The sequence below is a fragment of the Phoenix dactylifera genome, chromosome 3, assembly GCF_051530095.1.
Source record: "Phoenix dactylifera cultivar Ajwa chromosome 3, Ajwa_hap1_PhDact_Kaust_v1.1, whole genome shotgun sequence".
Taxonomy (NCBI): Eukaryota; Viridiplantae; Streptophyta; class Magnoliopsida; order Arecales; family Arecaceae; genus Phoenix; species Phoenix dactylifera.
The window spans coordinates 1,524,885-1,551,608 of NC_143192.1; the positions used below are offsets into that span (position 1 = coordinate 1,524,885).

Consider the following 26,724-nt stretch of genomic DNA (forward strand, 5'->3'; position numbering starts at 1 on the left):
ACGATTACCGTATCCTGGATTGCCATAACGCGCACGTGAAAAGGGGTCCGAAGGATGAACGGTTGTGATGATAGGTTAGATTTGAGAGGATAGTTGAACGGTTGTGATCCTGAAACTGCTCAGCCTCCGGCTTAGTTTTGTTTATAACTGGGCCTGGGCTATCCTAATAGCTAGCCCAATATTTGTAATCTCCACCTTTAGGTCTAGCTGGCCTAGAATATGCGCTGAATTTAGTCAAGGAAGGACTGCCACAAAAAAATAAAGGGTCCATAGGATTAATGGTTGTGATGGCAGGTGAGATTAGAGAAAATAGGTGGATGGTTGTGATCTATCAGGAGCATCGAACTTCCAAAATCAACATAAATGCGAATCAAATTTGTGGAAAGCAATTTGATTGTCTTTTAAGTTTAGATTATAGCATGTTTTACAACGGCGGATAAGAGATGAGGAGCCAGCCAAAACCCACCATGAATTGCAACAATTCTTTGATTTGCACATGGAATGGTTTGATTTCATATACATCCCATTTGCCATTGAAAATACTGGAATAGAATGGTTTGAAGATGTGATTCATAAAATTCATAGTATTGGACTCTTAAAGTCCGACTATGAATTGGGCCTCACTGGCAGAGCTAATTATTGGCATTACTTATATGTAAGATCTAGTTTTCTTCTGGGCCTACAACATGATTTAATGCAATTTTGGACCTACACCATAGGGCTAAATATAGTTCCTGCCTTTTTATAGGGTTAGTTATGGTCATATTTATAAAGAGTAGTAAAGAGTTAATGATTTGTAATTTTTTGCATTGGAAAAACTCATTTGTGATGCTTAGGAATTGTTTTATTACTATTTAGATATTTGTCTCTTTTACAAATCATTATTTGTTAAGTAGTTGAAACTATCGACGGCTTCCAAAATTTGGATTAAAATTGCAATATACTTTTGATTGATTTCATATAATCATGTTTAATTAATGTTTTATCAATATTTTATCAACTAATTGGGGTAAATTCTTACCATTGGACTGCTAATATCATTTTTTTGGTTTTTCCATCTTTGTAGATCTTAAAAGTCTAAAGGCTGAGGAGGCATTATTACAGAGTATGATTAGAAGTGAAGTTTGGGATTTAATGCACGTCAGACTTATTTTTATGGTTTGTTTACCAAAATATAATTGAGAAAATTTTCTCTAATCATATTACTCACTAGAGAGTTAGTAGGGTTGAATCTGTGATTCAAATTACCAAAATACTTTATCAAAGAACATAGTTGGTGGAATGATAAATGTGACATTGGGTTGGTTTGGGTTTGATTTGGACCTGCAGCATGTTCATGCAAATTTTTTATGTCAAGTTATTAGATGCAATGTGGTAGTGACACTGGGTTGCCGCACCAAGTACATGCAAGGGCCTAAATGATGACATGATATGATGATAGATGAAATTGAGATGAGAAGTGGGTGGTTGTGATTGCATAGAACTCATCTATCCAAATCATAGACTACCAAAAATAAACCAATTTGAAGCATTACCTGTAAAGAATGATCCTTGGATTCTTCCATTAGTTCTTGTGCCTCCACCCACTTCCATAGAACCCAACCATTACTTCTATAATAGTAATATATCAAACAAAAATCTTCTGCATCTCAGTGTGAAGACAGCTTTAGTAAAAGTATATACTAAACTAAATAATCTAAAAATTTTATTTGCACATGAGTTACTCTTTGGACACCCAACATTGATTCAAATATCAATATCATAAATCATATGATTTTATTTTTAAATTTAGTAAAAGTTCATACACTTCATTTCTTACCGATCTTATTGTCTTTTTTTTTTTGCTCTTCATTTCAGTCTCACTCGTTCACTTTATATTTTCTTATTTGAACTTCTCTTTACTCTTTTTGACTCTTCATTTCGTAACTCATTGAAGGAAATATGCTCTTTGAATCTAGCCTCTCCAGAAAACAAATTCATAATTTGAGTTTTAGTCTAACAATGTTCTAGGAATATGTGGATCACATTGTTTTTGTACCATATATTTGTTGTGTACTTGATTTATGACATGATTATACCTTACAAATCTCTCCTACATCTCCTGTATGAGAACCATTTAGTACATACAAATATACATTAGTTAAATTATGTAATATAATTTGAGTTACCATTTGGATACTTTACAATACTAGTGGTATCGATATCATTCTTGATTGGATTCCATTTTATATAACATGTAAAACTTCATGTATTCTATTTAAAAAGGCTCTTTTGATATGCATGAATGCAATAAATTAAACACATTTTAGAGAAAGTATGGCCCTACAATTATTCCAATCCTAATTCTAAAAAGCAACTAGAGACATCCATCCTAAGCTTCATGCATCACATATGCGAGGATGATGTGACAAAGCCTCTGGAATCCAACATGCCACTAGACTAGAAGACCCTTGATAGGACACTTATTCTAATTATGAAAATTGGATAGAACTTATAATTTTTTTTTTAACTAGAAAAATGCATTCAGGACATTGAGCACATAGTCCGGTAACTTTTTGGTACAGAAGGAGGCATGGCCTGTAGAAAATTAAATTTCTACAAAACAAAGGAAACTAGTCTCCAGCCTGTAAGTTGATATCAAGATCCAAGTCATGCTTAGCTATCCAATCAGCCACCTGGTTAGCTTCACGATCTATATGAGTTGCTATGAAAGCAGGATAAGTCCTTTTCCACAGCCAAATATCCCCGGGAAGTAGCTTATCTGCACATTTAGTAGGATAAGTCTCTACTATTTTTTTAAAATTCTTGTCTGAATTAGACATTGAAGGGTTTCTTGCTGAACAAAATTTAATGATCTTTGGTAATTGTCTCTCAATCCAGCACTAATATCAAAGAGCCATTAGGTTGGGTCGGATTTTGGCGGCAACCCTATGTGTGTATATATATATACATGTATATGCATGTATGTGTGTATGTATATCACATAAACACACATTTTTTGAATACTTGATGCATAGGTCAAGAATTTCCATGTCTCACAATTTTTGGTGTTCAAGCAATTTGGAGCGGTAGATCACATTTGATTTCTTAGGTCATTGTTGTTGGACCCCCATCATCCAATTTATGATTTGACTAGATCTGAGTGGAGACCCACTCAAACGAATCCAAGTCTATATCCAAAGTGAGGTGTTATCTTGCTAGTTATGTTAGACAAAACCTTCATTTTTGAACAAGAACATTGGTAGGGGTCTGTACAGGTAAGCCCTTGCTTCCTTGAGTGGGTCTCCTATTAGCGGACTCATAGAGGAAAGCCATGATGTCCTCAGCGTTGGCGTATTTGTTGGTCCGAGCCAACATTTATGCGAAGTCAATGGGAAAATACTTTTCCAGCGAGACAAGGTAGCTCGATGATTAAATGCTAACAAGTAATATAGCGACTGACTGATCTAGTTCGCGGACATCCAGCATCGCCATAGGGAAGCCTAATTCGACGAAATTGTGCTTATTATCATTGCAGATAATTTAACTTAAGTTTTAACCAATTAGTCATCAATTTTGTAATAGGACATTTATTTGATTATGTTATGATTAGTTTTGAAAAAAGAAACTCTCTTTTCTTCTCTTCTAATTGACGAAATTAGGCTTATTATCATTGCAGATAATTTAACTTTTTAAGTTTTAATCAATGTCATCATCAGTTTTGTAATAGGACATTTATTTGATAATGTTATGACTAGTTTTGAAAAGAGAAACTCTCTTTTCTTTTCTTCTAACATCTCTCTCCTTGTTTCTTACTCCCACTTTTTTCTCATTTCCATACGAATACTTTGGTGGCCACAAATCATCTAATTCGCCAAGGGCCATGGGTGCAGTTGAAGGGGACTACAAACTTCAACATTTTAACTCTCCAAGTCCAACAAATTAGGACAAGTTTACAAATCTCACATTTAGTTACTGCTCAGAATAGAGTTTGAAATATGAATGTAGACTTCTTAAACTCTCCAAGCACTGGAACTGAAACAGTATATACGAATTCGAACTATTAAGCTGCTGATTAAGCCACAATATGTGGCATATGTAACACAATCAAGTTATGTTAGCTAGGCCATATCAATATAGGAATACAACAATGCATGGTAATACTGGCACAAAGTAGTAAAAGCCTAGAAAGACCACACCATAAATATTAGAAGATGAATGAAGAGACACAAGCAATTTACGTGGTTCGGCAAGATGCCTACATCCACAGGGAGCGGAGAGAAATTCCATTTTACGAGTTTATGATACAAGTAACGAACCATTTTGGTTCTTATTGATATAGTCAGGTACATAGTTAAAATGTTTCCACACCACCCACTATTGATATAGTCACGTACATAGACCAGATTCACTATGGACATAGGATGAAATTCATCCCCTTTTCCCACATCTTTCTTCTTTTTTTATGTGTAATAGCAATGTATTTCTAGGATAAATTTCATTATTGGTCTACGGAGGACCTAGTCCACCTAATAATTTCTCCTTCTTATAGAGAAACAGTAGAAGATCCAAACCAATCTATGAGCCTTTTGGACGACTTTATAGGAAATTTAATTGTGCATAGTCCCACTTAGTCTTTCTTACCAAATTGAGTATACAAAAATATGAAAAGGCAGTGAACGGGACCGCTCCCCCCAAAAAAATCACTGAATTTTTTTTTATTCTCTTTTCTTTTTTTTTCCAAATTTTTTTATGAGATGAGAAAAAGGACCACTCCCAGGGGCCGCTCCCACGAGTTTAAACTTCAGGAAATTTAATTGTGCCCAGTCCTACTTAGTCTTTCTTATCAAATTGAGTATACAAAAATATGAAAAAGGCAATGAACAGGGCCGCTCCCCCAAAAAAAATCACTGAATTTTTTTTATTCTCTTTTCTTTTCTTTTCCAAATTTTTTTATGAGATGAGAAAAAAGACTTGGTGCAGACACCAGTGCCAGGTCAGCCGGTCGCCACAGGATCCAGCCAGCTCAGCAGGTCCAAGCCGATTCAACCAGCCTGATTTTATTTTAGATTGATTTATTTTAGTTGATTTATTTTATATTGATCGGGTTTGTTTGCATATATCATTTGGGTTTATTTGCATATTGTCATTTTAGGGTCTTTTTGGAATTGTTTTACTTGTAGGGGTTTATTTGTTATTTTGTGACCCTATATATATGGGTCCATCCTCATGTTTAGGGTTTTGATGAACGATGAATGAAAATTAGCCTCCTTGTCTTCTTCTTCCCCTTCCTCTTCTTCTCCTCTTCTTCTTCCCCCTCCTCTTCTTTCCCCTTCTCTCTTCTTCCTGCAATTGTTCTGCATCAAGACTACTCCTAGGGGCCGCTCCCACAAGTTTAAACTTCAGCTGCAAAACTTAACCACAATTATTGATCGTTTAAAAAAATCAAATTTCTGTGTAAATTTGATGATTACTATCTATGCTTTTCCTTTCTTAAATTAATATTACTAGATGATTTAGTGGCCAAAACAAAAGAACAAAAGATAGGATGTTCTTTGGCTTTATTTACTTTTTACCAACACTAAATTCAAATTAATATTATAAATTTGATATCACAAATTTGGAATAAATTTCAAGTCTTGATGAATATCACCAATTCAGAATAAATTTTAAGTCTTGATGAGATTAGTTTTTATCTATTGTATGTTAATTTAAAATAAAAATTGCTTGAGTAAATTATGAGGTTTTTAAAATTATTCATCTTTCTAGAGAAATTAGTCTGCTAGTAATATGATCTGCAACAAAACACATGAGAAAACCAAAGAATACGTACATATTGCGATAAAAATATGATGATATTAAATTTCAAAATGACTAAAATCAGATCAAAACTTCAACTACCTCAGTGTGACCAAAAGCAGGCTACGTCTTCCAACCCAATTCTTTCAATCATGCCATGCTTTCACGGATCAGATAGAGACCCATCCCCTTCCTCCACCTCCTTTCTCACTAATGTGATTAAAACTGGTGAAGGACCGTATACATTCCAAAATACATTCCAAAATCTCAGTATTTCATCTCCTACCGCATATGCCACTGTGCATCCATCTGGACTCTACAAATTTCAATAGAAACAAACCCCATCAACAATCAAATTTATTACATATAAATAAAATCATCAGAAACCTATGGCCATGTTAAGTCTAAAGAAAATATCAAATATACATAAGCCATGAAGAGAACCCAAGAGGTATGGCCTGTGAGCTCCGCCATCTTCACCATTGAAGGGTACTTCCAGAAAGCTTAGCATTTCGGAATAAATTTCAAGTCTTGATGAGATCAGTTTTATCTGTTGTACTAATTTAAAATCAAAATTGTTTGAGTAAATTATTGAGGTTTTTGAAATTATTCACCTTTTTAGAGAATGAATCTATCTCCTCCCTTCAATTGACCAAAAAGAAAAATTAAGCCCAAGAAAGCAGTACTTTCACACAAAAACTGGAACACCTAAAGAAGGTACTATTAAATTCCATAACGGAATAGAACTTTCAAGAGATTGCAAGAAAAGCATACATCCAAGAGAGGGACGGAGACCAGGAGACATGATTTGTTGCGAAGAATGTTTAGACCAGGAGAAGATGAAATCAAGTAAAGAAAGCAATCTTCAAAAGGACTCGTAATATCAGCAAGCCTAGAAATCAAATGCAGAGCACAGAAACATCAATTTAGCCCTAAAAACAGATGTTTTCTCCATGAAGTCAAATATGAACTAGCAATTTTCCACAGAGATCAGGAAAGAGAATGTCTTAGGGACAGAAAAGAGGCAAAAAGGATTCTTTCAAAAGGACTCATAATATCAGGAAGCCATGAAATCGAATCCAAAGCATGGAAACATCAGCATAGCCCTGAAATAAATCCAAAGCCAAGAAGTCAAAAACCAGTAATTTTCAACAAAAATCTGGAAAGAAAACGTCCGAGGAACAGAAAAAGCGGCAAAAAAAATCTCCTGAAGTCACACAGAACTTTTAACAAACATCTGAGTGACAAAGAACATATATGCATAAATCATAGGATAACAAGACAAAACACATATGTACGGGAAAGATGATTCTTACGCTCTGCTGGGAAGAAAGATCCATCGATGAGGAGCAGAGAGAAGGCATGTAAGGGCCTTGAACTGACTTCCTGAAGAGAGGGGCGAGATGCAGGCCAGGCCTTTGGAAGAAGAGAAACTTCCGGCATCCATTGTTAGCAGCAAACAAAAAATACAAGAAAACAAACACTAGAACACAAAAATAATTACACAGATTAAAACTAAGATAAAGAGAAACCCTGCACCAAAGAAAACGTTAGTGAGCAGAACAATTACAAAACAAAGAAACTAAAGGACTGAGAATGAAGAAGAAGAACACAAAACAGAAGAACACAAAACGAGAGCTTTTCTTTGAGGGTGAACTGATTGAGATCGTTGCAGGGAGAAGTTTGAGAAAAGAGCCCTTTCTCCTTCTCCCAAGAGTTATTTCTTTTTGCTGAGACTGAAAGGATTGGGATGTGGTGATCCCCATTTTATGCAGGACGGTGTTGGGGTATCTGAACCCACAACGGCTAGTTTTTTTTTTTTTTGCTTGGTACTCTCTCTCCCCAAACGCTTCGTCGGGAAATACTGGAATAGAAGAAAGGTTCAATTTCGCATGCATTCATAGAATAGTTTGCAGATATGATTCATAAAATTCATGGTATTAGACTCTTAAAGTCTCACTATGATCCAGGCCTCACTAGCAGCTAATTGTTGGCATTGCTTATATTTAGTATCTAGTTTTCTCCTAGGCCTACAACATGATTGAATGTGATTTTGGACCTGCACCATAAGGCTAAATATTCTGGCCTTTTCATGGGCTTAATTATGGTCATATTGATAAAGATTAGTAAAAAGTCAATGATTTGTAATTTTTTACATTTGAAAAACTCATTGGTGATGCCTAGGAATGGTTTTATTACTATCAAGATATTCTATCTTTTTTACAAAATCATTATTTGTTAAGTAGTTGAAATTATCGACGGCTTGCAAAATTTGGATTAAAATTGCTATATACTTTTGATTGATTTCATATAATCATGTTTAATTATTGTTTTATCAATATTTTATCAACTAATTGGGGTAAATTCTTACTCATTGGACTGCTAAGCTCATTCTTTTGGTTTTCCCACCTTTACAGATCTTAAAAGTTTAAAGGCTGAGGAGGCATTGATACAGAGTGTGATTAGAAGTGAAGTTTGGTATTCGACGTAGGTCAGACTTATTTTCTCTAGAGAGTTTGGTACCGAAACATACTTGAGAAAATTTTCTCTAGTCATATTAACCACTAGAGAGTTAGTAGGGTTGAATTCTGTGATTCAAAATACTAAAATGTTTTTATCAAAGAACATAGATGTTGGAATGATCAATGTGACACTGGCTTGGCTGGGATTTGGACTTGCAACAGGTACTTGCAAATTTTCATGTCAAGTTATTAGATGTGATGATAGATGAAATTTGAGAGGAGAGAAAGAGGAGGAAACTGACAATTTCACACTTAGAGATTGAGCTCGTTAGTGATCTTTTTCATGGTGTCTAAAGAAACTAGCTTTGAACATGACATTTGTACACAAGGAAAGTTTTGGCAGGCATTACTGTGATCTTGAAGCCCTTGCTAGGAGCTACTCGGTATGGCTCACTACTAAAGAAGGTTCAGGCATGCTTCGACTTAGCCTTGTGATCCGCTAATTCAAGATGGTTGGGATTGCATAGAACTCATCTATCCAAATCATAGACCACCAAAAATTAACCGAATTGAAGCATTAGCTAGAAATAATTTTTTTATAAGATCTTGTGCCTCCACCCTCTTCCAAATAAACCCCTAAATCCAACTATAACTTCTACGATAGTAATGTATCAAACAAAATCTTCTGCATCTCAGTGTGAAGACAGTTGTAGTAAAAGTATAAACTAAACTAAATAATCTAAAAATTTTGTTTACACACGACTTATACTCAACAATGATACAAATATCAATATTGTAAATCATATCATATCATTTTATTTTTAATATTAGTAAAACTTCATACACTTCATTTCTTGCGGTCATATTGTTGTCTTTTTTTGCTCTTCATTTCAGTCCGACTCGTTCACTTTATATTTTCCTATTTGAACTTCTTTTTACTCTTTTTTTTTTACTCTTCATTTCGTAAATCATCAGAGGAAATATGCTCTAGAAAACAAATTCACAATTTAAGGTTTAGTCTTGACAATGTTCAGGCAATATATGTGGATCACATTGTTTTGTACCATATATATGTGGTGTACTTGATTTATGACATGATGATACCTTACAAATCTCTCCTACATCTCATGTATGAGAACAATTTAGTACGTACAAATATACATTTTTTAAATTAAGTAATTATCAATCTTTATTAAGCTATCTATACTATAGCCTGATTCCTGAATCGACTTGTTAGACTAACTGGATTTGATCAATTCGAGCACCCAGATGTTACTACCTGGTTGACCCTAGTAGAGTTTTCTGATCTAATGTCGCAGCGACCATCTGTCGCGCTTATCTCGACCATTGTCGAGCACTGCTGGACTCTATCATTATGAATCTCTATTATGTTACATGTACCGTGGTTTGATGCATGTTTGAAGATTTGACTGGTTGGATTGGCTAGAGCAGACCGACTCGGATTGTCGGATGTTGCTCCTGGTCGATCCTATCCGTCCTTCACCCAACTATTGTCAGCTACTGTTGGACCCATAATTGATAATTCTGATCTATTACCTTGATTGGATATATATTTCTTGATCAGATGGATTGAGTTATGCTGTACTGACTGATTCAAACAATTGGGCATTGTTATCTAATTGGCCTTGTATATCCTCCTATATGAGTCTATTTTCAGGCTACAGTCTCAAAACAAGCAATCCTTTCTTTTGGCCTTTTTTTCTCCTGTCTCTCCTTCCATGGATCTAATGCAATGAAACTCCATGATCTATCTATTTGTTTTGTTTCTCTTTTTTCCCGTCTTCCAAGGTGGAGTATGGACGAAAAGAAGAGCATGTGGAATCTGGATCTTGTAGTGGTTGCCTTCAACCCAAACAAACAAGGAAAGTATTCTTAGTTGGATGAACATAGCCCCGATTTTAGGACTTCATAGTTCTCAATCTATGATGTTTTCATGAAATTTCGGACTTCCAAACTTAATCCAAAACCATTACTTAAATAGGTGAATTCAATGCTATTACCTATTTAGGATCAATGCATGGGGGCAGACATACTATGTTTCTTCAATATATTATGTGGAGATAAGCTAGGGTGTCAACTACCACATTAGAATGTGTCATGGCTGGACGTAAATATGCCACCATAGAAAAGAAGTTGAATTTGCAAAAGTAGCCATCCTCTGCCGCACCTGTATATTTTTGACAGTGGCAATCTTAGGTTGAACAAAGACAAATATGAGAAGGGGCAATTTCCCCCTTTTTTTTATTCTGTAAATATTTATTATTTTTCAGGATTCTAGTTAAATCTATTACTATAATTAAGAAGGTTCTCTAATCTGCACGAATTAGCGGATCATTTTTTTTTAAAAGAATTGCAACTTGTTGATTTTAGTAGTCAACCATGAGATTTATTTCATTAACTGTAGTAGTTCATATTTATATAATTTTTTTAATAAATTGTTAGGACTTTTACGTACATAACCCAATAAATATGATTTATTATGTGTTTACTCTCCAAAAATCACAATTTGTATATTTAGCTGTTAGACCATCTTATTTTTGCAACGACACATCTCCTATTAGATTTTCAACTAATAGTATTATAAATTATCATTTTAAATCTAAAAGATATTATTACACTTTTGCATTAATACTTTTAAAATTTAACATTTAATTTATATCATAAAGAGCCATTTTTTTATAACTTTTTAGGGGTACTAACGTGAAATCATAATAAATTCGTTTTATACTTAAAGCACTGTCCCCTCAAAAATAGAAAGATTTGAGGATATATTTGCAAATAGTAAATTTTGAAGGGTAAATAGATAGTAAGTCATATCTCCAAGTGTATATATGTAAAATCCTAAATTATTTAAGTGTATTACTTTAGTATATTTTATTTGTTTTGTTCCATTCATGCTATCAAATGTTTAACTCAAACTATCCTATAGAAGTATGTGCAAATATGTAATTAATCTTCAAACACTAAAAACTCTAGAAGCAACCCATAGTATTTAGCACTTACAACTCATACAAGTAGGATAAATTTTACTAAGAACTATAGTATTTAGTACATGTCACCAAATAGTATTTCATGGATAAATTTAAACACTCAGTAGTACAATATGAGATAATTGCATCAATAAGTATATAGCTGGATCACTAGTTTTTATCACATAGATCTCCAGATATGTAAATTAGAGAGAGCAGCAAAATGCAAAGTTCGAAGATTAATTTAATCAATATCTGCCTAGAAAAGTAGGGAGCATCAATAATATAGAAAATATCTCAACAACTCTCTATAAAAAGAGCGGTTTCTCATAAATTCATCATCTTGGGAGATCCATGAAAGCTAACATATCACATTTTAAACTATATTGTCTGCTTGCCTTCTTAGTGCATCCATTTGAAGGTCCAATCTTACCTAGCAAGTGTTTTATTTCTTAACGATTTTGAGAAGCCGGCTACTGCTTATGAAACCTGCTCTTTAGCCTTTCTAACTCCATAGTAACTTCTTTCTTGGCTGGCCTTTCTTCTCCTTTCAAATTTAAACATCTCTTGGTAAGTTATGCAACCACAAAGAGTTGCTCCATTCTAGCTTTCTCTACAATTTGAGGCTCTATTAGCTGAAGAAGGCGTTGCTCATCAAATATCAATGCAAAATACGTAGCTAGATTCCTCTGCTCTTCCGATCTTGAAAGAGATACTAGTATCTCTCTAGTTAATAGCTCTACAAGAACTATCCCAAAGCTATAGACAACGCTTTTCAATGTTAGCTTGCTTGTGTGGAAGTACTCTAGATCTAAGTGTCCAAATGTTCCTTGTACGAGGGAGGTTATATGTGTTTGATTAAATCGGACTGACCTCGAGGCTCCAAAGTCTAATACTTTAGCCATATAATTTTCAACTAATGGTATGTTTGAGGACTTGACATCTCTGTAAATGATTGGTGTTAAGCAGCTGAGTGCAGATATGCCATCACTCCGGCGACTTCTGCAGCTATTCTTAAACAAACTTTTTATGACATTAAGAAATCATGACTCTCACCATGGATATGGTCAGATTTTCGTTGGATATTCAATGTTAGCTTGCTTGTGTGGAAGTACTCTAGATCTAAGTGTCCAAATGTTCCTTGTATGAGGGAGGTTATATGTGTTTGATTAAATCGGACTGACCTCGAGGCTCCAAAGTCTAATACTTTAGCCATATAATTTTCAACTAATGGTATGTTTGAGGACTTGACATCTCTGTAAATGATTGGTGTTAAGCAGTTGAGTGCAGATATGCCATCACTCCGGCGACTTCTGCAGCTATTCTTAAACAAACTTTTTATGACATTAAGAAATCATGACTCTCACCATGGATATGGTCAGATTTTCGTTGGATATGAACTCGTACACAAGTAATGAAACTTGGATCTCTAAACAGCCCAAGAGTCTGACAACATTCTTATGATTGATTTAAAAAAAGATGATGATCTCATTGATAAATTGCTTGATCTGGCTCTTATCAACAAATTTGGACTTCTTCATGGCAACAACATTCTAGCCTGGCAAAACACCTTTGAATACAGTACCATAACCATTGTGACCAAGAATTTGGGTCTCACTGAAGTTGTTGGTTGCTTTTTCTAGTTCCTCTATGCTAAAGATCTTCACTATTGCATTAGAACCTTGACTTAAGTTTTGTTGTTGTAGAAACAAGCCTCCATTTTGCTGAAAGAACTTGGCTTTTATCTTTCTTAGTTTTCTTTTCTTTGAGACCCAGTACGATAGCAAACTTCCAATGACTAGAATAAACAAGACGCTTGACCCCACACCTGTATATAAGCAGCAGGAACTTTAGTTTCAAAAATTCTCAGTTGATGATAGTTCTTTCTGAAAGGAAGTGCCTCACAAACAAATTATTTAATTTTCCTAAAAGTTGTCATTTTTTTATATTTCTTCTCGAAAACAAGTCTAATGAGATGTAGAGATGTTTCAAATATGTTCTTAATCTTTACATGAACAGAATTTAATTGGTCCTATAGAAATGTGATATATCAAGCAGAAAAAACTATCATCAACTGAGAATTGTTGAAACTAAAGTATCTGCTACAAAATACAGATGTAGGGTCAAGCGTCTTATTTATTCTAGTCATTGGAAGTTTATCAATGAGATCAATGAGATCATCATCCTTTCTCAAATCAATCATATAAATGTTGTAAGACTCTTGGGTTGCTGTTTAGAGACCCAAGTTTCATTACTTGTGTACGAGTTCATATCTAACGGGACTCTATTCCACCATATCCATGGCGAGAGTCATGATTTCTCAATGCCATGAAAAGTTCGTTTAAGGATAGCTGCAGAAGTCGTCGGAGCGTTGGCATATCTGGATTCAGCTGCTTAGCACCAATCATTCACAGAGATGTCAAGTCCTCAAACATACTGTTAGATGAAAACTATATAGCTAAAGTATCAGACTTTGGAGCCTCGAGGTCAGTCCGATTTGATCAAACACATATAACCACTTTCATGTAAGGAACATTTGGATACTTAGATATAGAGTACTTTCACACAAGCAAGCTAACAGAAAAGAGCGATGTCTATAGCTTTGAGGTAGTTTTTGTAGAGCTATTAACTAGAGAGATGCCAGTATCTTTTTCAAGGTTGAAAGATCAGAGAAATTTAGCTATGTATTTTGCATTGATGTATGATGAGCAAAGCCTTCTTTAGTTAGTAGAGCTTCAAATTGTATAGCAAGCTGAAATAGAGCAACTCTTTGTGGTTGCACAACTTGCCAAGAGATGTTTAAATTTGAAAAGATAAGAAAGGCCAACCATGAAAGAAGTTGTCATGAAGTTAGAAGGGCTAAAGAGCAGATTTCATAAGCAACAGCTGGCTCTCCAAAATTGTTAAGAAATAGAACACTTGCTAGGTGAGATTGGACCTTCAAATGGATGCACTGAGGAGGCAAGTAAACAATATAGTTTAGAAGGTGATATTAGCTTCTATGGATTTTTCAAGATGATGAATTTAAAGAAACCGCTCTTTTTATAAACAGTTATTGAGATATTTTCTATGTTGTTGATGCCCCCTACTTGTCTTTTAGATGATCCAAACACTAGAAGGTAATTTCTCCTTCCTAGAAGATCCAAACCAATTTGTGAGCCTTTTAGATGACTTTATAGGAAATTTAATTGTGACCTAGGATGAAATTCATCCCCCTTTCCCACATCTTTCTTCTTTTTATGTGTAATAGCAATATATGTTAGGATGAAATTCATCATAGGTCTATGGTGGACCTAGTCCACCTAGTAATTTCTCCTTACAGAGAAACACAAAAAGATTCAAACCAATCTGTAAGCCTTTTAGATGACTTTATCGAAAATTTAATTATGACCTAGTATGAAATTCAACCCTCTTTCCCACATCTTTCTTCTTTTTATGTGTAATAGCAATATATGCTAGGATGAATTTTAATCATAGGTCTACGGTGGACCTAGTCCACCTAATAATTTCTCCTTATAGAGAAACACTAGAAGATCCAAACCAATTTGTGAGCTTTTTAGACGCAAGTCGTAGTCTTTGTTTTGCTAGTACACAAAAATGTGAAAAGACAGTCAAACGCAAAAAAAAAAAAGAGAAAAAAACATTGCAAAATATATAAAGAAAGTAGCTCTAAAATTTTCTTTTATCTTCTTTCTTTTCTAAATTTTTTTTATGGGATGAGAAAAAGGGATTGCTCCCAAGGGCCGCTCCCACAAGTTTAGACTTTAGCAAAACTTAACCACAAGTATTAATCATTTCAAAAAAAAAATCAAATTTATGTGTAAATTTGATGATTACTATCTATGCCTATCCATTCTTAAATTACTATAATTAGATGATTTAGTGGCCAAAACCTAAGAACAAAAGATAGGATGTTCTTTTTTTTCTTTACTTTTTACTAACACTAAATTCAATCTAAGTTGAAAATCTAAAGCACATGCAACACAAGATTTATACAAATTTGATATCACAAATTCAGAATAAATTTCAAGTCTTGATGAGATCAGTTTTTATCATTTGTATCTTAGTTTAAAATCAAAATTGCTTCAGCAAATTATGAGGTTTTTAAAATTATTCACCTTTCTAGAGAAATTGGTCTGCCAGTAATATGATCTGCAACAAAATACATGAGAAAACTTAAGATTAATACATATAGATTGCGATAAAAATCTGATGGCATTAAATTTCAAAATGTTTAAACTTCAACTACCTTACAGCAGGTTACGTCTTCCCATCCCAATTCTTTTCATCACGCCATGCTTTCAAGGATCATATGGAGAGACCCATCCCCTTCTTCCACCTCCTTTCTCACCTAATGTGATTAAAACTGGTAAAGGGTCCGGTACTAGCTGTCTTAGCAGTAGGCTTTGGTGCTTCAGGAGTTCCAAATACATTCCAAAATCTCAGCGTTTCATCTCCCGCCATAGATGCCACTGTGCACCCATCTGGACTCTGCAAATTCCAATAAAAGTAGACCCCATCAACAATCAAATTTATAACATATAAATAAAGTTATCAAAAATCTATGGCCATGTTAAGTCTGAAAAAAATATCAAACATACTTGAGCCATGAAGAGAACCCGAGAGGTATGGCCTGTGAGCTCCGCAATCTTCACCATTGAAGGGTACTTCCAAAGAGTCAGTTGGTTCTGAGTAAAGCCATGAGAGCTCAACAGTTCGCGCTCGTTCTTATTCCACAATAGGGAGCACACCTGGGAGCCAGTGTCCACTGAATTCAAGCGGGCCCCGGTATGGGTGTTCCAAAATTTGATGCATCGGTCACCACCACCACCACCGGATGCGAGCAAGTTGCTCTGGAAGGGACACCACGCGAGGGCCTTAACTGCAGCCATGTGGTCCTCCAACCTGTGGAGCCATTGATTCTGGCCTGGAGATGGATTTGAAGAGGCCATGGATAGGTCCCATATGTGAAGCAGGTTGTCATTGCCTCCACTCGCCAACTGTTGTCCCGAGCCAGACCACTTCAACCCGCAGACCTCTTGCTGGTGTCCTCGGTAGGTCTGCACAATGTGCGACCTTATTCTCACATCATTATTGACGATCTTTCCATCCATCCCCCCTGTTGTGAGTATGTTGTTGTTCCAAGCAAGAGATCCAACTCGAGATCCATGGACTCCTCTCAAAGTTCTCAACTGCAAATTTATAAGAAACAAGTATTCAGAAACCACAAGAGCCATCACTTTGGATGCAACAAGGAATCAAGAACTACTGCATAGTACACTATCTAGAACCACAAGTGCTTCAGATTCACAATTAGCAAAAGAAAAAAAATCCTAAGAAGTTCTTTCAGTAAGGGAATAGAAGCTTCGTATTTGATATGTAATAATTTTAGTACTTCCTGAGCAAGCCCCATAGAACTTTTTCGATTGCATTCATCAACCAAGGCCAACAAGAATAGATAAGAATATTTTCAGAAGTAATGCAAATGCAGGCTAAATAAAAATTATATCTTTGCCTGGATTCATCAATCATCCCGAATCCCACAAATTCAAATTTCACAGGAACCCAAAGAATAGGCAAACAAAAATAAGGGGGCAGAGAAATGACACTAACCAGGTTGCTGGAGCTCGAGTCCCACAATTGGATGTCGGAGGAGTTCAAACCAACAGCAATATGCCGGCCATCAGGAGCCCAACTGACACTAGTGACAGGACCGACATCTTCATCCACGGTGACAAGCTCGGATGTAGAACCATCTGAAGCATCCCAAAGATACACCGTGTTCCCAAGGGCGATCGACAGAACATTGCTGCTTCCCCAATCCAGCAGATTCAGATAGTAGTCATCAACAAGGTCTGGTGCATCAAGAGTCCTCTCAGCAGACTGCCAAAGATCAAGAAAACCCAAGAAATTTGAGAACAGAAACAACAGTGTTTGGCCAAGAAGAACGAAATATAGACAACAAGATGTTGCAGAAGAAGTAGAAAACTCACCTGGGGAATGTATCTCCGTGGCTTTGCTGGCTTGGCCTGATGGGAAGAGACATTGGAGTGGGCTTCTTGGAGGAAACCTTCTGCAGGTGCCGGGGGCTTACTCTTGAAAGCAAGAATTCGAGTTCTATTATTCAGAAGATTCTCGGCAAGAAGCCTTCTGTATGTCTCTTTGGACGGGGATGCAGCTGCAGCGCTCTCCTTCTCTTTCCTTGTCTCTGTTAGCAGGTAGTAGGCCATGTCAAAATCCATGGCAGACCGGTCCGGAATGAATCTATCTCCTCCCTTCAATTGACCAAAAAGGAAAATTAAGCCCAAGAAAGCAGTACTTTCACATAGAAACTGGAATACCTAAAGAAGGTAGTATTAAATTCCATAACGGAATAGAACTTTCAAGAGATTGCAAGAAAAGCATACATCCAAGAGAGGGACGGTGACCGGGAGAAAACATTTGTTCAGACTGCAAAGAATGTTTAGATGATACGGAGAAGATGAAATCAAATAAAGAAAGCAATCTTCAAAAGGACTCGTAATATCAGCAAGCCAAGAAATCAAATGCAGAGCACAGAAACATCAATATAGCCCTAAAACAAATGTTTTCTCCATGAAGTCAAATATGAACCAGTAATTTTCCACAGAGATCAGGAAAGAGAATGTCTTAGGGACAGAAAAGAGGCAAAAGGAATTCTTTCAAAAGGACTCGTAATATCATCAGCATAGCCCTAAAATAAATCCAAAGCCAAGAAATCAAACATGAACCAGTAATTTTCCACAAAAATCAGGAAAGAAAACGTCTGAGGATCAGAAAAAGGGGCAAAACAAAAAAATTCTCTTGAATTCACATAGAACTTTTAACAAACATCTGAGTGACAAACAACGAGACAAAACCCATATGTACGGAAAGAACTAATTACTGAGGATCACAAATATTCTTTAAAAGAAAGATGATGCCTACGCTCTGCCGGGAAGAAAAATCCTTCGATGAGGAGCGGAGAGAAGGCATGTAAGGCCTTGAACCGACTTCTCGAAGAGGGTGGCGGGATGCAGGCCGGGCCTTCTCGGAAGGGATGGAAGAAGAGAAACTTCCGGCATCCATTGCTAGCAGAAAACAAAAAATACAAGAAAACAAAGACTAGAACACAAAATAAATAAATAATTACAGAGATTAAAACTAAGATAAAGAGAAACCCTGCACCAAAGAAAACGTTAGAGAACAATGAAACTAAAGGACTAAGAATGAAGAAGAAGAACGCAAAACGGAAGCTTTTCTTTGAGGGAGAACTGATCGAGATCGTTGCAGGGGGAGAAGTTCGAGATTAGAGCCCTTTCTCCTTCTCCTGAGAGTTTTTTCTTTTTGCTGAGACTGAAAGGTTTGGGATGTGGCGATCCCCTTTTTATGAATGGAGGACGGTGTAAAGCCGCAACGGCTAGTTTTATTTTTTTTTCTGGTACTCTCTCTTCCCAAACGCTTCGTCGGGAATACAGCCGTTGGAGGGGTGAATCTTTAACCAGGTCGTATTGCGATCACCGTATCCTGGGTTGCCATAACGGGCACGTGCAAAGGGGTCCGAAGGATGAACGGTTGTGATGATAGGTCAGACTTGAGAGGAGAGGTGAACGGTTGTGATCCTGAAACAATTCTTTGATTTATACTTGGAATGGTTCAATTTTACATACAATCCATGGACTATTGGAAATACTGAAATAGAATTGTTTGAAGATGCGATTCATAAAATTCGTGGTATTGGACTCTTAAAGTCACTCTGATCTGGGCCTCACTAGCAGGGCTAATTGTTGGCATTGCTTACACGTAGGATTTAGTTTTCTTCTAAGCCTACAATATGATTGAATATGATTTTGGACTTGCGCCATAGGGTTAAATATAATTCCAATTTTGTCAAGGGGTTAGTTATGCTCATATTTATAAAGATTAGTAAAGAGTTAATGATTTGTAATTTTTTACATTTGCAAAACTCATCAGTGATGCTTAGGAATGGTTTTATTACCATCAAGATATTCTGTCACTTTTACAAATCATTATTTGTTAAGGAGTTGAAATTATCGACGGCTTGCAAAATTTGGATTAAAATTGCTATATACTTTTAATTGATTTCATAAAATCATGTTTAATTAATGTTTTATCATTATTTTATCAATTAATTGGGATAAATTCTTACTCAATGGACTGCTAAGCTCATTCTTTTGGTTTTTCCACCTTTATAGATCTTAAAAGTTTGAAGGCTGAGGAGGCATTGTTATAGAGTGCGGTTAGAAGTGAAGTTTGGTATTCAACGTAGGTCAAGTTTATTTTTATAGTTTGTTTACCGAAACATATTTGAGAAAAATTTCTCTAATCATATTACCCACTTGAGAGTTAGTAGGGTTGAATCTGTGACTCAAATTACTAAAATACTTTTATCAAAGAACATGGCTATTGGAATGATGAATGTGACATTGGGTTGGCTTGGCTTTGATTTGGACCTGCAACAGGTATATACAACTTTTTATGTCAAGTTATTAGATGACAATGGGTTGCTACACCAAGTACATGCAAGGGTCTAAATGATGACAGGATGAGATGATATATGAAATTTGAGAGGAGAGGTGGATGCTTGGGGTTGCATAGAACTCATCTAATCCAAATCATAAACCGCCAAAAATAAACCAATTTGAAGCATTAGCTGTAAAGAATGATCCCTTGATTCTGTCATAAGATCTTGTGCCTCCACCCTCTTCCAAAAAAACCCCTAAACCCAATTATTACTTCAATAATAGTAATGTATCAAATAAAAATCTTCTGCATCTCAGTGTGAAGACAGCCTTAGTAAAAGTATATACTAAACTAAATAATCTAAAAATTTTGTTTACACTTGAGCCACTCTTTGGACACTCAACATTGATACAAATAATAATATCGTAAATCATATGATTTTATTTTTAAAATTAGTAAAAGTTCATACACTTCATTTCTTGCCGGTCTTATCGTTGTCTTTTTTTACTCTTCATTTCAGTTCATATTTTCCTATTTAAACTTCTCTATACTCTTTCTTACTCTTCATTTTGTAAATCATTAGATGAAACATGCTCCTTCAATGTAGCCTCTCAAGAATACAAATTTACAATTCGAGTTTTAGTCTAACAATGTTCTAGCAATATATGTGGATCACATTGTTTTTGTACCTTATATATATTGTGTATTTGATTTATGATATGATTATATGGTGCGGACATGAGTGCCAGGTCATCCAGCGCTCAAGTTCAGAGGGTCCAGCCAGCTTGACTTTATTTTTGGATTGATTGTATGTTATTTCATTTTGTTTTATTTTAGAGGTTTGTGCGCATATTGTTATTTGAGGGTTTTTATAGGATTGTTTTCGTTGTAGGGGTCTTTTTGTTATTTTGTTTTGAAGCCCTGGTGTGAAGCCATGGTCAGAGCCAGATGAGAAGTCTAGTTCTTCTTCCTCCCCCTCCTCTTCTCCTCTTCTTCTTCTTCCCCCTCCTCTTCTTCCCTCTTCCCTCTCCTCCCTGCCGTTGTCCTGCATCATTATATCATATAAATATCTCCTACATCTCATGCATGAGAACAATTAGTACGTGTAAATATGCATTAGTTAATTAAATTAAGTAATCTAATTTTGAGTTACCATTCGGATACTTTACAATGCTAGTGACATCGATGTCATGCTTGATATGATTTCATTTTATATAGCAAGTAAAACTTCTTGCATTCTATTTTAACCGGCTCTCTAGATATGCATGAATGCAATAAATTAAACACATTTTAGAGAAAATATGCTCTACAATTATTCCAATCCTAATTCTAAAAAGCAACGAGAGACATCCATCCTAATTAAGCTTCATGCATCACATATGCGAGGATGATGTGACAAAGCCTCTGGAATCCAACATGCCACTAGACTAGAAGACCCTTGATGAGACACTTATTCTAATTATGAAAATTGGATAGAACTTATAATTTTTTTAAAACTAGCAAAATGCACTCAGGACATCAATCAAGCACATAGCCTTATAACTCTTTTTTTTGGTACAGAAGGAGGCATAGCCTGTAGAAAATTAAATGCTTACAAAACAAACACCTTGGGCATCAGCTACATAAATGTGCTGTAGTGACCAAGGAAACTAGTCTCCAGCCTGCAAGTTGATATCAAGCTCCGATGCATGCTTAGTTATCCAGTCAGCCACCTGGTTAGCTTCACGATGTATATGGGTTGCTATGAAAGCAGGTGATTCCTTTTCCACTGCCAAATATCTTCGAGAAGTAGCTTATTTGCATATTTAGAAGAGGAAGGATTATTAATCCAGCTTATGACTGTCTTTGAATCGCCCTCAAGCTAGATTTGCTTTGCATGAAAATGGAGTATTGCCTCTCAAAGTCCGACCCAAGCCTCCACAACCTTAGCCATTAGCACTATGCATGCATGCATGCAACCTTAGTCCAATTCTTTTAGCAAGATACCCTGTGCATCTCTTAGAATAAGAGGAGCTGCAGATTGATGATTAGATAAAGCGTCATCAAAATTAACCTTTATAACGCCTAGAGGAGGGGGTATCAGACGAACAAACATTGGCGACGAAGATCGCTTAGAAAAAAATACCCTAGTTTCCTTAATGTGTTAAAAAACCTAGATGAGTTAGGAGTGAATGAAGATCAATAAAATAACATAATATAGACCTGACCACCTAAATTGGGCTAAGACCATCCTATTCAAACAGTCTTTGATTCCTAGCTTTTTGCAGCAATCAGAGAGTATTTAAGGTTAATGCCTTAGAGCCCCTCTCTACCATGGTGTTGGTTAACAAATTATTCAGTACCAGTGAAAACGTAAGCATCGAAACAGATAAGAGTGAAGTATGTATCAACTGCTTTTGGCAAAAATTCACGGAATAAAAACTTGTTCTAAATATTCTTGCTGGTCGGAATGCAAATCACAAAATATTTGGTTTGAACCAATAATACCGTTGTTAACCAAGAGATGCTTGCAAGGTAATTTAAGCCAAAGCCATTTCCAACCAAGCACCTTAATTTTTATAGGAATCGAAGCTTCAAAGGCCATGTAAAGGGGCAGGATATTTCTGCCAAGTTGATGTGCCTAGGCCTTTAGATGTTGAATGTCATGAAGAGAAATATGATCAAACCATATAGCACACCAGCTAAGTTGATCCGCCCACAATCCATGCACTATGGGGATAAAACTTAGTGATTTAAATTCATATATGTTTTAAAATGTATAAAGCACAACTCATAAGATGAATTTTCAATTTATTTTCCTTATCATGTGTTTTATTGTAACACTGTAATCGATAGCTTTTATTTTTTTATCAATTTGACATAAAGATGTAGATCATATTCAATAACTTGGATAATCTATCATTGATTTGGCTACTGAACTTTAAAACCATGCCAAAATTTTACAAGAATACAGACATTCAAACTTTGGCCATCCATATTTTTTATTACTGAACCTTGATCCATATTATTTTATTTTTAAACCTATTTATACCCAATATTGTTGAAAGACTACGGTTTGCATTTCAGGAGAATCCTGCTAACACAAAACTCGAGATATATATATATATATATATATATATTGCTAGGCCGGGTGATTTATACAACACGTGTATGGATGCATCCAATAAAATCGGAAAACAAAATATTACGGAGCTCCCGAGGTAGCTTCCTATCTCTTATTCACAAGGTGCTATTGGCATGATTAGCCATGTACGTGGCCACCCAATCCATAGCCCCGTTGGCTTCTCTAAACACATGCTTTGCCTAGACAACCCCTCCGTCTCTTATCATTATTCAGATATTGCGAATCAAGGGATGATCAGCAGTATCGACCATCGGACCCCCCTAGATCCAGCTGATGACCGTAGTTGAGTTACCCTCCAAGATGACTGAACTAGTTGAGAGCACACGCTGAGCGTGTCGAAGACCTACCTAGGTAGCTCTCAGCTCCGCACCAGAAACTATGCAGTCAAATAACTGACAGCCTTCCGCTACCACAACTCTGAAGTTTGGATCCCTAATGACGAAAGAAAAATATTCAATAGTGTGGATTGGACTCCAATTCTCGCAAGGGAGATGAAGAACACTGCAAGGGCCAGTCCATGCGTATCAATTTTTCCCTCACGTGCTAAGCACGTGCAGGGTTCCAGTTCGATTAATCGCCGGGTTTCCGATTCCGCTATCGGATTAAAATGCTGCCGTCTTTTACTCACGTGACAGGCACGCGCAGAGCTGTTAAGTTCCTGCATATAAAGTGAAGTCGGCAGGCTCGGCGGACTGATGTGGGAACCGTTGCAGAGTCTAATTGTTAATACCCCTCTATGGTATATCTGCGATTCTACTGGGTTAAAAAGAAAAGAAAAAAAAAAATCCCAACCTAGAAAGTGAGAAAAATAGGGGCGAATACGCCGCTGGTTGGTTCTTGAGAACCCGCGGCGCCACCACCGGAGGGGAAACGAAGGGAAAGTCGGGTAAGGGCGCGGCCGAGAGAGGAAGGAGGCGAGGGAGGCCAGGGGATCGCCGGAGATGGGCGATGGGCGGGGTGCCGGCGGCGGCCGGCCGGCGTGGCTCCAGCAGTACGATCTGGTGGGGAAGATAGGGGAGGGGACGTACGGGCTCGTGTTCTTGGCCCGGACCAAACACCGCAGGTGCTGCATCGCGATCAAGAAGTTTAAGCAATCCAAAGAGGGCGATGGCGTCTCCCCCACGGCCATTCGCGAAATCATGGTACCTTCTCCGCCCTTCTCCTCATCCCGTCACTCTAAATCATCTTAGTTTATCAGTAAACCTATCTCTTTGTTCGATTCTTCTTGTTTTTTGGGTTCGATGATCTTTTAACCCCTGATGCTGATGGATTCTTGAATAAGGGCTGTTTACGGGCACCAAGGACATCTATTTTTTTTCCCCTTTCTTTTTGGGTATAATGATCCGAGATAAGAGGAAATCATCGATGCTTGCCAATTATCGTGGAATCTGCCTTTCCTTGTGGGCATTGTTGCTAAGATCTTGTAACTTGTGGGACAACGATTTGATTTGAACATAATTACTTACCTTTTCTGTTTAAATTGTGCACGATATAAATCATTGGGGGAGATGGGATTCTCTTTGGATGTGAATTACACTATATTGGTTGAGATCTGAATTCCCTGAGTGAAAATGGAGCATGTCATGGTTCAATTTGGCGAGTGAGCTAAGGGAATGGTAGGTTGTTATTTGATCCAACAGGAGGATTTTATGGTATTTTGCTATTTTGAGTACGGTGTAAAGGATCTATTCTACCGAACCAAATCCAAATGGTATTTTTGGATCATTCGTCCTCCAATAGAGTGGTCACTTTTACTTGAGCTTCTGCAATTGTTTATGACCAAGTGATGTGATGGCTTTGGAAGATTGAATTTTTGCTATTGGAAATGTTTTTTTTTTTATAAATTAAATATGGGGTTTAGTGTTCAATAATGAGTTTTAAGGTTATACAGCTTGCTTTTGAGAGAAAGGTAGGAGCAACTAGATAATTTCCTTCTCTCTCTCTCTCTCTCTTCCCCCTCTCCCCTCAAAGAAAAGTTTTATCCAGACCCGTGACCTAATCTAGATCAATATTTCATCTAACAATTCTATAAAGGTTGACAGATGCAGGATGCAGGTTATAAAGTAGGGGACAATGTAGTAATATGTGATTTAGGTAGGAGGAGGGTTGTCATATTCACAAGAATGAAGCCGAATAGGTTTTGACACCTTTATCTATCAGCTGATTTTTTTTCTTCCAATTATTCATCATTTTCTCTGTTGTTTTGCATTTTTCTGTGTGTTTACCCATTGGTTTGCTCGCATGTTGTTGACTCCATTCCTCATGAAAATATTTTAACATGATAATATATGCCGTAGTTCTTTTGCCTATGTATCATTTTCTCATGGTGGATTGCTGTTGATGCAGCTATTACGGGAAATTTCTCATGAGAATGTTGTCAAACTTGTGAATGTACACATCAACCATGCTGATATGTCGCTGTATCTAGCATTTGACTATGCTGAGCATGACCTGTATGTAAGTAGAACTGAGACCCTCTGGGAAGTGCCTTTTACAATTCACAACTTTTTGAACATGCTGTGTATCCATGTGTCTTGTAATCTAGGATTAATATAATTGTAAGATTTGTTATGATTGTTCGAACAAGTTGAGCAGTTTTATTGGGAAATATCAACATTACATGGACTTGGGTTCATGTGTTTGGTGTCTGTGTGTCTAAGTGTCGAACCATTTCATTATGTAAACAATTCTTGTCACAGAGCCATGTCCAAGGGTCAAATCAATGTCATTTTAAATGTTATGTGCAGATACTTTAAGTTAAATCAAAGGGTCTAAGTAACCTAGTGAAATATGGCCAGGAGCATATGCATGTTATTCTGTTGAAACAAATGAGCATGGACTTTCTGTCCACTCAAAAGTGGTATTCTGCATCAACTCATACAGAAGGATAGACATTTTGCTAGATATAGGGAATATTAACTTGCTTTCCTTCTTCAACCTTTCTTCCTTTTTAGGAGGTGAGATCAGAACCTTCATATGATTAAGAGAAATATTCTTTTTTTAGTACCAAAAGTATATCTGTCCTTTTCTCCCAATATAGCAAGAATTTCAATACATGAGTCTAGTGTTATAATATGAATTCATTTATTTTGTCGCTGCCTGGCTGGAACATTCCCATTTGCCTCTTAGAGTCTAACTACTTATGGGCTTTGCATGGACATAGATGTTTGTCATAAATAGCAAAACTTTTGAATCTTGACCCTTTAATAATGAAATTCTACATTTACTTTCCCATGTAGTTGTTCGTTAAAGATAATCTCTTAAATAAATGTTCTGAGGCTATCCATGGCAAATTAGTAAAGTAAATATGAGTACATACTAGAGAAGAATATTGCAGCAGCAGTAGCAGCAGCAGCAGCAGTAGTAGTAGTTGAAAAGAAGCACAATAGTATTATGGTTCATTTGATGCCTATCCATGGCAAATTAGTAAAGTTAACAAATTAAGACATTATTAGATTTCTTCAAAGTGTTCGATGTTGAAACAGGATTTGATGTTTGGTCAACATCTCTCCAATTCTTGATGGATTCTCTGCATGGATTTAAGATTAGCTATGGTTCATGAAATAGAAGTTGTCAATTACTTGCCCTCTAATTTGGACTTAAGCATGGGATTAACGGCACAATAAGTTTCATGGCATGAAGAATCATGGCATTAAATGCTTTTGCCAAAAAGAAGAGATTTTTCATTTTAAAAGCCAAGATTGCCTATAAGATTTCAACAGGATAAGGTAGCAGCACCTTTCCCATGGTACTTTTTATAAAGTAAGCTTTTATCAATAAAAATAATTTTGAATTTAGTGGTTAGTTAGAGCACTTTACAAGCAATAGGATCACATCCCTACAACAAGGGATTTGATGTTTGTACCGAAAATGTTTATTGGTAACAAAT

General features: G+C 36.3%; 2 protein-coding genes across 9 annotated transcripts in view; one reads left to right on the top strand and one right to left on the bottom strand.

The window, feature by feature from the left end:
• Positions 1–4,859: 4,859 nt before the first annotated feature.
• On the bottom strand, positions 4,860–18,737 carry LOC103714521 (cell division cycle 20.2, cofactor of APC complex-like). 6 transcript variants are annotated; one of them, XM_088717380.2, is made up of 9 exons: positions 18,176–18,737; positions 17,224–17,505; positions 16,844–17,113; positions 15,832–16,422; positions 15,480–15,721; positions 15,349–15,382; positions 7,095–7,194; positions 5,881–6,094; positions 4,860–5,385 (listed from the first exon to the last, which is right to left on the bottom strand). In XM_088717380.2, the coding sequence occupies exons 1-5, from the start codon at positions 18,314–18,316 to the stop codon at positions 15,578–15,580; spliced, it is 1,428 nt and encodes a 475-aa protein (XP_088573506.1). In that variant the 5' UTR covers positions 18,317–18,737; the 3' UTR covers positions 4,860–5,385; positions 5,881–6,094; positions 7,095–7,194; positions 15,349–15,382; positions 15,480–15,577. The 6 variants fall into 6 exon arrangements, with proteins under 6 accessions (XP_088573506.1, XP_088573509.1, XP_088573504.1 ...); XM_088717383.2 differs by having other exon boundaries at positions 5,881–6,087; positions 18,176–18,735; XM_088717378.2 differs by having other exon boundaries at positions 5,881–6,087; positions 7,095–7,211; positions 18,176–18,735.
• Positions 18,738–23,604: 4,867 nt separating this feature from the next.
• LOC103714524 (cyclin-dependent kinase E-1) overlaps positions 23,605–26,724 on the top strand; it is a 28,625-nt gene continuing 25,505 nt past the window's right edge. For 2 of the 3 annotated variants that reach the window (XM_088717384.2, XM_008801802.4), the window contains exons 1-2: positions 23,605–23,977; positions 25,182–25,292. In XM_088717384.2, coding sequence (XP_088573510.1) covers positions 23,777–23,977; positions 25,182–25,292 — 312 coding nt within the window. In that variant the 5' untranslated portion in view covers positions 23,605–23,776. The remainder of the gene's footprint in view (positions 23,978–25,181; positions 25,293–26,724) is intronic. The other variant, XM_088717385.2, reaches the window with a different exon arrangement.

Coding starts and splice junctions, on each gene's coding strand:
- LOC103714521 (XM_088717380.2), bottom strand. CDS start 18,316: ATGGATGCCGGAAGTTTCTCTTCTTCCATCCCTTCCGAGAAGGCCCGG. Junction 17,114..17,223: donor CACGGAGATACATTCCCCAG/GTGAGTTTTCTA, acceptor GATCTTTGGCAG/TCTGCTGAGAGGACTCTTGA. Junction 16,423..16,843: donor ACTCGAGCTCCAGCAACCTG/GTTAGTGTCATT, acceptor ATAAATTTGCAG/TTGAGAACTTTGAGAGGAGT.